This window comes from Quercus lobata, chromosome 7, assembly GCF_001633185.2.
Source record: "Quercus lobata isolate SW786 chromosome 7, ValleyOak3.0 Primary Assembly, whole genome shotgun sequence".
NCBI classification, from domain to species: Eukaryota; Viridiplantae; Streptophyta; class Magnoliopsida; order Fagales; family Fagaceae; genus Quercus; species Quercus lobata.
This window is the reverse complement of record NC_044910.1, coordinates 40,481,227-40,493,238: the sequence shown is the minus strand read 5'-3', so window position 1 is coordinate 40,493,238 and position 12,012 is coordinate 40,481,227. Positions and strand designations below refer to the sequence as shown.

The 12,012-nt window shown below is 40.2% G+C and overlaps 2 protein-coding genes across 2 annotated transcripts; both read right to left on the bottom strand.

Moving 5' to 3' along the window:
• Nucleotides 1-454: 454 nt before the first annotated feature.
• LOC115952048 lies at nt 455-2,470 on the bottom strand. The gene is made up of 2 exons (XM_031069141.1): nt 1,069-2,470; nt 455-991 (listed from the first exon to the last, which is right to left on the bottom strand). Exons 1-2 carry the CDS (start codon nt 1,495-1,497, stop codon nt 455-457), a joined length of 966 nt encoding a protein of 321 aa, XP_030925001.1. The 5' UTR covers nt 1,498-2,470.
• A 6,257-nt stretch (nt 2,471-8,727) lies between these two features.
• LOC115952047 lies at nt 8,728-9,249 on the bottom strand. The gene has a single exon (XM_031069140.1). It carries the CDS (start codon nt 9,247-9,249, stop codon nt 8,728-8,730), a length of 522 nt encoding a protein of 173 aa, XP_030925000.1.
• Nucleotides 9,250-12,012: the final 2,763 nt, after the last annotated feature.

The following is a 12,012-nucleotide window of genomic DNA, read 5'->3' as shown; positions in this document are numbered from 1 at the left end:
AAGGGGTACAAATTTACAAGTCCACAAAGTGGACGGATCACACCTAACGGTGTATAAATTTACAAGTCCACAAAGTGGACGGATCATCCCTAACGGGGGAAAATTTACAAATCCACAAAGTGGACGGATCACACCTAATGGTGTATAATCCTACAAGTCCTTAAAATAGACGGTATAGTATTTCCTATCAATAAGGTGGAAGGGTCCGATTAGAAGTTCGAAATGCTTTAAAGTGAACGGATCAACAGACCGGCTTGTCCAAATTAATACACAAATAGACGGAGAGAAAAATCCTTAGCGGATACAAATACTTTACCAGCAACAAAAATATGCGTAAACATATATATTGAAAGAAAAATATTGTTCGGTGCAAAAGCTAAATTAAAACAAACCGTCTTCAAAATACAGAAAACATAAAAAAAGGGGACGGATCCTCCTCAACATTTACTACAAATTAATCTACTTTTTTCGGCTCTTCAGCTGGAACGTCCTTCGACGGAGCAGACTCTCCTTCGCCCTGAACAGCATCTTCACCAAACAGGTCTTCCGTGTTTTCTGAAGCGACGGGCAGAGCGGATGTCTGATCTTGGTCATTGACGGTTATCATGGACACGTCAAGATCCGGGTAGGTCTTCTTTATCTGACGGAGGGCATCGTCAAAGCCTTGAAGGAACGAACCCCCCAGCTCCTTCAATAAATCCAAAGAGTTGCGATACTCGTTGACGGCATCCTCTCCGGCTTGACGGAGTTTCTTCTTTAACTCTTTCACCTCCTCGTCTTTACCCTTCAAGGCCTTCCCAGCTTCTTCCGTCCTCTGTTCGAACTCTTTTCTGGTCTGCTCAGACAGTTCAAACTTCTGCTCCATTGTGGACTTCCACTTGTACAGTTGACTAAGCTCCTCCTCCGTCCGCCCAGCCTTTGTCCGTATACGTTCAAGAGCCGCTTCACGGTTGAGGCAGCGATCCATCAAGCCCTTCATCATGACCAAGGACTGAAATTGACAAAGTTAAAGTGTTAAATAGAAAACAAAGAAGTGGACGGGCATACACTGACAAAAAAAAAGGGTACCTGCCCAACGGCGAATAAACCCGTCTCCCCCATTGCTTCCGTCGAATGATTCCCCAGATCCTCGTAGTCCTCTGCCGAAATTATTGACTTGAGTTTCTCCAAGGCATACTTCGAATCGTCACGGAGAAGGGAAGGAGGTTTCTCCTCGTTGACGGGAGGGGCACGCATTAGGCCCTTGCCGGTTCCATGTTTGGCTTGGGTGACGGTCTTAACGCCCTCAGCCATCAAGCCCACCACGGGCTCCAATGAAACTTTCGGTTGCTTGTATGGACGGTCAGACTTTGGCGGCTGCTTCCTCTTAGCCGACGACCCCGGCACCTTAGGAATGACAACTTCACCCGTCTTCTTTTGCTCGACGGCTAGTGATTTTATCATTGCCCTTCTCTTAGCGTCGTCCATTTCTACAAATACAGGACGGATTAAGATCATCCTTCGTTAAATGCTAAATTCAAGAGTAAGAGTTGACGGACTTACGTTTGTGTATTCTTTCGTCGTATGCAAGGGCCTCGCGAGTGGGTTCTGGACCGTCACAATACCAATGTATTGTTCTTGGGTTCACTAACTTGGCCCAAGTCCTTTCCTCCGGCTTAGTTTTCCTGCAAATCTCTTCAAGGAAACTGAATTCCTCAAGGCTAACTTGCGGGCGCCGTCTACCTACAGAGAAAGACGGTCAGAATATACACATAGACGGATATGAAAAACAGAAGCAAGCTAGGACGGGTGCATACGCAGTTGATTTATCACCGCCCAGGTTGTGTCAACGGGTAGGTACTCCGTCTCCCCTGGATGGTTCATCCATCTGTTACCCTCCAGGAAGAAGTAGCGACTCTTCCAGTCTCTATTTGAGTCTGGGGTCTCAAAGATCACCTTCAACAAGGGGCTCCGACTAGCAAAACTATACATCCCCCTTGACCCAGAAATCTCGTCTGGACGGTAGCAGTGAAGAAATTCACGGACCGTCAGTCTCCTCTCTCCGTCCGACCATGCACCATAGAGAATCTCCATGGCTATGAAGACTCTCCAGGCGTTAGGAGATATCTGTGTGACGGACAACCCTAGGTAGTGCAAAAGTTCCCTATGAAGTGTTGAGAGCGGGAACCGAAGTCCTGCCTTCAACGCCTGCTCATATATTCCAACACCGTCTACCCCTTCATAGTAACACTTCTCTGACACATAAGGAAGACGGATGGAAATGTAGTCCGGTATTTGGAAGTTTGTTCTAAATGTGCTGAAATGTTTCTCCCTGATGACGGATGTGAACTTATGGAATGTCCACTCCGGCAACATGATGAACTTCCTCAGTCCATCAGCACCTACAACGGACTCCAGTGCCTGATTCCCATCGTCATCAGAACCCTCTATTTCAACTATCTCCACATCCTCATCTGTAGAGGACGAAGAGGAGGACGACGGACTCCTATCTTCGCCGGGGCTCTCTTGGTCTTCATGACCGGACGGGTATACATTCTCGTATTCCGCCCCGTCACGAACCACCGACTGGTTACTTGACGCACTAGACATTTCCTACAATTGACGATAAAACCTAAGACTGACGGGTTTGAAATCATTGACGGGTATAGTAAGCCTAAGAACAATGCATGGACGGAAATGTAACTTGATTATGTATTTAAACAAATACTTACCACACTTGGCGGATTAGAGGTGACGGTTGTTACAATCGGTATATTCTCGTCCACGACGGAGTGCTCTGACAAGGTTGACGGCTTCGTTCTGACAGTCTATTTCTTGTTAAAATGGTGAAAATGGGAGTGAGGCGCCTTATATATATATAGGAGATGCACGGAAGACGAAGCGACGCCTCGATCCTATACAACGGCCACTCAGAGATTGACACGTGGCATTCTCAATCAATGTTGACAACCTGTCAGGTTACATCAACAAAATTGTACTCTTCACGTAACCGTCAACTTGATGGGTTTTATTCTGACGGGTTGATCCACAGGAGACCGTCATCTTATATGGCATGAACCCGTCGATCAAATTATTCTTTCTTTTTCTCACGGATATGTTTCCGTCACATAAATACCCGTCATGCCCCTACGATAGGATCGTCACCCCATTGATCCTTTGGCCCAAAAAAAAAAAAAAAAAAAAAAAAAAAAAAAAAAAAAACAGACGGATCATTGGGGTGAAGGGGGCAACTGAAGATGATAAAATATAGCCTGTCAACTGAAGATGATAAAATATAGCCTGTTGGGCCTACCTTAATGGGCCTGACGGATCAGGGCTGTTGGAGTTGTGTAAAGATGGTCCCACGCGTTGTGAAAGCCCATCGCCGACAGACTCGGTAGGGGCCCATGATCCGGAATCTCTATCGCCTATAAAAGCCCTAAGATCCAGAAGGGGAAATCCTGGCCCACTACGTTTTGGAAAATTGGTATCAGAGTCCCACATTGGAAAGATCTGGAAATCTAGAAGAGAAGCCTACTCCCCACCACTACAGTCCCACATTGGAAAGATCTAGAGGTAAAGAGCCCTCTCTCCACCACTATAAAAGGGCCAACATTCTCGCAAATCGAGGGAAGATAAAAAATTGACCCCTCTCTAACGCCAAAAAGGACGAATTCTGACTTGACCGTCGGAGAGTTTTAGGCCGGCCCCACACCGGTGCTCTCTAAAGGTTTTCTCTCGATCGTTTTTGCTGTGCAGGTTCGCTCAGAGTCGCGAGTACGGTGTGACCCATTGGTGACAGATTTCTAACATCATCAAGAATTATTATTTATTAATAATACATGGCTAAAAGACGGGGATTGAAATTGAAGGCGATAGGCTCCCTCAAATGATGGAAGTTATGGAACAATAACAATTGAATTAAAGTGTGAACATACACAGCCTAGGATCTATTAGACAAGTTGAATTATAGATATAATGAATATAGGGTTATTATGCTACTCATTATTATATAAACATCCACGGGTGCTGCGAACATTCTGGGATTCCCGTTGAAGATGAATAGATAATATCCTATAAATAATAAATATAATTATTATAAGATTATACGTCTTGAAGGAAATAGGAGGGAAAGTGATCACTGAGATGGATCTCTCTGTAAAAAAATAATATAACCTCTCTTTTTCAAAAAAAAGAAAAAGAAAAGATATCATCTCATTTTGTCCTATCACCTGCAGGAAGTTGGATTTACCTGTTCAGATGCAATAAAAAGTCCCCATCCCAATTATTGATTTGAAGAATTTTTTTTTGAAAAAAAATTAATAAAATTCTTTTTAAATTGATTGAATTAACTATAAATATTATCAATTGAAAATGAGATGTTAGAAAAATCTAAATACAAAAATTTAATTAATAATTTTGTATTTCAAGAAGTGAGAAACATTTAAATACTGTATGGATATGTGATGATGCAAGGAACCAAAGATTAGTGGGCCATTTATCTTGAGCTATGAAAGGCCTATAAGAAGAAAACAATAAAATTAGAAGACATTGATATGGTGTACCCAAAGAGGCTCTAATATTTTAAGTTAAGTTAGGGACTAAAAGAAAAATCCAAACTAACACAAAGTTGGATTCTATGACTGTTTTCCAGGCACTTGTGAATGATACTCTGTCTTTGGCAGGTTTTGGTACGTTCATTAGGGATGTGAAGTGTGTTGAGGATCCTCTGCCCCAATCTAAGGCTTTTCATATGTGCAACCTTTGACCCTCAATTATAGGGGCTTGTTTAGCTAATTCTTTCCACTTATTTTGTAATCAACATTCATGTGTTTAAAGTTGAGAGTTTTGAACTTTTTCAAAAATCTCTAGAGACTCTGGCACCCTCAGCTGCAGCGTTCACCGCTACTCGAACCTCTTCTCATCGCGGGGGTGGCTCTTTTCGCCATAAACGAGGCCGCGGAAATGGCTCCAGCAGCGACACTCCCAGTCACGGACAGGTGTAACGACCCAAAGCGCTAGCCACATCTACGCTATACCTCAAAAGGACTAGTCACAATTGAGACTCCTTGTAGTTGTTAATAAAACCCAGTTCAACCCAGTAAATATCCGATGTGGGACTCATCACACACCCACACACATCACATAATCAATCAAATTGGGATATTACAATCTCTCCCACTTAAATCCCTAACGTCCTCGTTAGGGCTCATTTTGTGTGGTAATGTCTCCGAGCCCACATGAGATTACCAGGCCGGCTTTGATACTATATGTAACGACCCAAGAAAAAACGCTAGCCACATCTGCGCTATACCTCAAAAGGACTAGTCACAATTGAGGCTCCTTGCAGTTGTTAATAAAGCCCAGATCTATCCAGTAAATACCCGATGTGGGACTTATCACACACCCACACACATCACACAATCAATCAAATTGGGGTATCACAATCTCCCCCACTTAAATCCCTAACATCCTCGTTAGGGCGCACTTTGTGGGGTAGTATCTTTGAGCCCACATGGGATTACTGGGCCGGCTCTAATACCATAACTGTAACACCCCAAACCCACACCAAGGATTTAGATGAATAACCTATCTTATAAATAATCAACAATAATATAATGGAACAGAGAGTGATTAAATATCCACAAATAAACTTCAAATAATCAAAATCTTTCCTATGAAATCCATAAAACAAAAACTTTAACAATAAAGTCTTCAAATACAATCTCAAAGAGTTCCACAAATGCCAAACTTACTATCCTGAGAAAATATACTAAAACAATCCATCAACTAACATAGCTCCAAAAGAAGTCTTCAATCTATGTCTCCAATGATCTACCACCAAAAGATATTGCATTGCTCTAATCTGAAAGGGTGGAGAAAAGGGGGTGAGCTAGAAGCCCAATAAGAGACTACATAACATGAGGATGTCTTTCAAAACAAAATAATAGTATCATTGACAAAATATAATTTTTACAAAACATTTATTATATAGCTTTAACGGTAATATAATATATTCTATAAAACTGTTAGAAAGAAAACATTTACTATAACATTGTAATTAGTAAATAAAATAGTAACCACTTTAATTGGCCAAAATACACTAGACAGGTGGAAAAAATTTAATACAGTAATAAACAATTTTTCCACTTGTAACAGTCAATAACAATAAAACAATAGTTTGATATGGAAAACATTAAACATTAGCCAGACAAAGACATAAGCTGCTAAACACTCGGTGGGCGATTCCCATAGGGAACAATAACACTAACCTCAAAGAGGCAACACTGGCTCCAAAGAGCAAACTATAACACTGCACCACACCACAATAACACTACATCGGCTGAAGACCAACACTTAACCCTATGTTGGCAAAGGTTGCAGACTGTCTAGATGACCTTTTGAAAACATTCTTACTTTATTATGATATTGCCAATATTAATCATATATCATATATCATATAACAAATACTTTCTCAAAAATATAGTTTTGAGTCATTCTTAACTTATACAGTTTCAAAGTAATATACAAGAAATAATAAAATTCAAGTATGTGTATAAAGCATGGACAATGGTATAAGTTTTTGGAAACTTTACTTTTGCAATTATGTGTGTATATATATATACGTATACATTTATTTTTACCAAAAATATATATGAATATATACGTCTTGAGAGACGTCATGTTCTGAAGTCCACTTACCTCTAGTTGTTAAACCAAGCTTCACCTCAACTGTTTGAAACAATATCAACTAGAACCTAAATAAGCGCAAGACGACCCAATAAGAATGGATAAACTAAGGCAGCAATCAAAATATAAATTTCACTCTTAAAATTCGCATCTCACTACTTATTCTGAAACTATAGCTAATCTAGTACTCAATTTCTTTATCAAGTACTCCAAAATTAATACCTAGTAAACAATTCTAATGAGCTGAATATGTAGATCTCTATATTATTTAATTCTCCCAGTACAAGTTGGCTTCCAAATAATTTTATGCTTATAGATTATATTATCCCAAATTACATATATATATATATATATATATATATATATATATATAGCATCCATTAAGATTCCCACCCGTAAGACATAGAAAGGATGCTATAAGTTTACAAAGTTATTTCTACCCATAGGACCTAGTAACCTGTATCATGCAAGACTAATATATTACACTAGCTTTGGAGATTTACCCATAGATCTTTGTGAGAAAGGCATACTTGAACACACAGATGCAAAAAGTTTCTTGTAATTTTTGCAGTCTCTCTCTCTCCATTTACAAATTAAACACTATTTTAATTCACTGGCTGCCCCTAGCAGTGCCACGGTCTTCTATCCCTTCAATTTTGAGAAACCCTAATTCTCTTTTCTTAATCTTTTATACGCTAACCACTCTACCTTTCACGTGACTGACTTAAAAGACCCAGTATATAAACCTCTAAAATAACACTCCAATTCAGTCTAGGAAGATCAATCTGACTCCAATTAGTACTCTTAAATAACACTCCTACTTGGGCTAGAGTTTAAGACCCACTAAAACTTAAAGAAGCTTCCAAGACTTTAATTCCCAATTAAACTCAAATCAAGGTTGTTTAGATGGGCTAAAACTCTAAAGAATTCCAATAACACTTAAACTCCTAATCCAAATAGGTTTTAGTCTCTTATCCTTTTCCTTAACTGATAAGGAGACTAAAAGTTTAATATGAATAATCCACAAAATAACTCTCACGTTACATCTTTTATTTATTTTCTTGTAGATATCATAATATAAAATAATATCACCTTCAAAATAAATTAAATAATTCATCAATTTCACTTTAGAAGCAATAAAATTAAATTTAAGTGAGGCGGGTGTTACATTCTCCCCCTCTTATAAAATTTTCGTCCTCGAAAATTCAAACATACCTCAATTTACTAGTGCTTCAATCTTAGTAGGGTCCACTGTAATTCCATCTCTAAAGATCATATGTCCTAAGAACACCACTTTATTCAACTAGTACTCACACTTTCTCAATTTAGCATGCAACCTCTTGTCTCTTAAAATTTGCAAAACAATCCTAAAAAATATCACTTAATCTGACCAAATGTCACTTCTTAAACTTAGCATATATTTTTTTTTTATTTAACAAAAGCGCCCCAAGGAAAATACACTAGGCCGTAAAACTCAAAGCAACATGATATGCTCCCAACCAATCCATATTATATTGTCTACTATCATAACCACACAATAATTACATAGACTCAACAACCATTGTTTCACTTCATAAGAGAAAATAAGAAGATGGTACCTGACTTAGATTCCTCAACACCTTGTCCAGTAATGGCAAACACTCTTCCTTGGATTTTTGGCCTATGATTTATATCATTAGGCTCAGCCCTTGGCTCACTCTTCAAATCTGGGCATTCTTTGATAAAGTGTCCAATTTTGCCACATTTAAAACATGCTCTTGACTCCAAATAACATGTTCCACCATGAGCCTTTCCACATCTTGGACAAGTCTTATGTGCCTTCTTGTTTGAATTGGGCACCCCTTGCTTCTTGAATGAAATTTCACTAGACTTTCCCTTGAGAAAATTACTTAGATTTGGCTCCCTCTCCTGAACATTGGCCTTTGAAAGACGATTGCAATTTCTCTCTGCTATGAGAGCTCGATCTACCACCTCTGCATATGTTTCCAATTTGAACATGGAAACCGGTCCTTGAATTTCCTCCCTTAAACCCCTCTCAAAATGCCTAGCCTTCCTTGCTTATGTGTCAACCATGTGTGGACCAAAGTGGGATAATTCAGCAAATTTCCGCTCATACTCATACACTAATTGAGTACCTTGTGCTATGCGAATGAACTCAGCTTCCTTTTGGACCATTAAACTATCGGGAAAATACCTCCTACGAAAGAGCTCAACAAAATGCTGCCAAGTTATAACTTCTCTCCCATGTGTCCTCTCTGTGGACTCCCACCATTCCAATGTATCACCTTTCAATACAAAAACAGCAAGGATAACTCCTTGCTCATCACTAACCTCCATTGCCCTAAAGAGTCTTTTTATCTCCTTAAGCCAGTTGTCAGCCTCTATTGGATCCTTTGTACCCTTGAAAGTAGGAGGGTCAAGCTTTCTAAACTTATCTAAAGCACTAGTTGGATTAGTGGCTCCTACTTGATGTTGCACTATATTAGTTAAGCCCCCAATGGCTTCAATAATAGCTTGAAGATTAGTGGTTCCCTCAACATTCGATTGACCATTCCCTATGTTCCTCCTTGGTGGAGCCATCTCTCTAAGCAATACAACAAAATATCATAAGTACAGATTTTAAATATCCCTGAAGGTCAAAACCAAACAAATAGATAGTGCAACAATCATTCCTACTTGCTCCTAAAAAAAAACTATGAAAGGTCGAATAATTCTAACACTAAAATTCCTAATGATCACACTCTTGTTCCAAAAAAATCTTAATATTAAACCTATAAGTCTATAGAATCATAAACATATGGTATTAGAGCCGGTTCGGTAACCCCGTGTGGGCTCAGAGACACTACCCCACAAAGTGGGCCCTAACGAGGACGTTAGGGATTTAAGTGGGGGAGATTGTGATATCCCAATTTGATTGATTATGTGATGTGTGTGGGTGTGTGATGAGTCCCACATCAGATATTTACTGGGTTGAACTGGGCTTTATTAATAACTGCAAGGAGTCTCAATTGTGACTAGTCCTTTTGAGGTATAGCGCAGATGTGGCTAGCGCTTTTCCTTGGGTCGTTATACAGGGCCGTGCCAACATCAACCAAGGTCGTCGTCCACCACGCTGCCAGATTTGCCGCTTGGAAGGACACTATGCAGATCGGTGCAGGCAGCGCTATGATTGGCATGAACCCATTGCGCAACTTGTAGAAGCTTTCACCTCTTCGTGCTCTGTGTCTGGAAATGAAGCATCTGACTGGTTCTTGGACATAGGGGCTTCGGCCCACATGACTCTAGCCTACTCAACTTTGGATCACTCCACCACTTACACGGGTAAGGATTGTGTGATTGTAGGGAATGGTGTGTCCCTACCTATTACCCACACTAGTAAACTTTCCCCTTCCCCAGTTCTTCAATTGTTAGATGTTTTGGTTGTTCCCCACCTCACTAAAACCTTTTGTCCATTAGTAAATTAACGAATGACTTTCCTTTATCTGTTACGTTTACTAATAATTTTCTCACTGTTCAGAATCGCCAAACGGGAAAGGTGGTGGCAATCGGTAAACATGATGGAGGCTTATATGTGCTAGAGCGCAACAATTCTGCTTTTATTTCTGTCCTTAGAAATAAATCTCTTCATGCTTTGTATGATTTATGGCATGCTCGCCTTGGCCATGTAAATCATTCTGTTATTTCTTAATTAAATAAAAAACGACAGCTTTATCTTACCTCCTTATTGCCATATCCTAAGTTATGTGATACATGCCAACTTGCAAAAAGTCATCGTTTGCCTTATTCTCGTAATGAACATAGGTTGTCTAATGTGTTAGATCTTATTCATTGCGATATATGGGGTCCTTCACCCATAAAATCAACTTTGGGTTTTGTCTATTATGTTTTGTTTATTGATGATTATTCTTGCTTCACTTGGCTTTATCCCTTGAAATTAAAATCTGACTTCTATGATACCTTTATTCAATTTCAAAATTTTTTGGAAAATCAATATTCTACTCCTATTAAAATTTTTCAAAGTGACGGTGGTGCAGAATTTACTAGCAACTGCTTTAAAGCTCACCTTCGTACCTCTGGCATTCATCATCAACTATCTTGTCCATATACTCCTGCCCAAAATGGTCACGCTGAAAGAAAGCACCGTCATGTAACTGAAATCGATTTGGCTCTACTTTTCCATTCCCACACTTCTTCTCGCTTTTGGGTTGACGACTTTAGCACTGCAGCTTACATCATCAACCGCTTGCCCACACCACTTCTCGGGGGTAATTCCCCTTTTGAACTTCTATATGGTTCCCCCCCAAATTATGAAAATTTTCATCCCTTTGGTTGTCGTGTTTATCCTTGTTTACGTGATTATATGCCTACTAAATTTTCCCCCCGTAGTATTCCTTGCATTTTTATGGGATACAGCTCATCTTATAAAGGGTTCCGTTGTCTTGATCCCACTACCTCCAGGCTCTATATCACCTGACACGCTTAATTTGATGAGAATTATTTTCCCTCCCTAGATACCTCCCAGGCTCAACCCATATCCTTCCTCCAATTTTCAAATTTTCTAGAACCAAGTCTTCCCCATACAGACATGCCCCCATCCTCTCTTGCGCCACATTCCCCGCACATTGCTTAATCTGGATCTAGCCCGTGTGTTCTTTGTATTGATCCCATGGATGAGTCTTTGCAGGCTAGTGATTCTCTTGCAGGTCCTTCTTTATCGCACTCGAATCCTAGTCCAACTTCTCTTGTGCCCACTAAGTTGCCCCTTCCTGCTCCTGTTGCTGCCATTCCGACAGGTTCTCATCATATGCTCACACGAGCCAGGGCTAGTATTTTCAAAACTCACCACCAGGCGAATCTTGCTGTCTTGGGATCCTCTGGTCTTCTCTCTGCTCTCCTAGCATCCACTGAGCCCAAAGAGTTCAAATCTGCTGTTAAGAATCCTGCTTGGCTCGTTGCCATGGATGAAGAAGTTCAAGCCCTGCAAAATAATCGTACTTGGATTTTGGTCCGTCGACCTTCTAACACCAACATTGTATGTTCCAAATGGGTGTTTCGGACCAAGTATTTGCCCGATGGATCTATCGAGCGTCTCAAAGCCCGCCTTGTTGCCAAGGGCTATACACAGGTACCTGGTCTTGACTACACTGACACTTTTAGCCCTGTCATCAAGGCTCCACTGTTCGTGTTGTCCTTTCTCTTGATGTGACCAACCACTGGCCTCTTCACCAACTTGATGTCAAGAATGCATTCCTCAATGGTCATCTTACTGAACAAGTCTATATGGAACAGCCTCCTAGGTACATTGATCCTCGCTTCCCTAATCATGTTTGTCTGTTGAAGAAA

Coding starts and splice junctions, on each gene's coding strand:
- LOC115952047 (XM_031069140.1), bottom strand. CDS start 9,249: ATGGCTCCACCAAGGAGGAACATAGGGAATGGTCAATCGAATGTTGAG.
- LOC115952048 (XM_031069141.1), bottom strand. CDS start 1,497: ATGATCTTAATCCGTCCTGTATTTGTAGAAATGGACGACGCTAAGAGA. Junction 992..1,068: donor GTTTATTCGCCGTTGGGCAG/GTACCCTTTTTT, acceptor TGTCAATTTCAG/TCCTTGGTCATGATGAAGGG.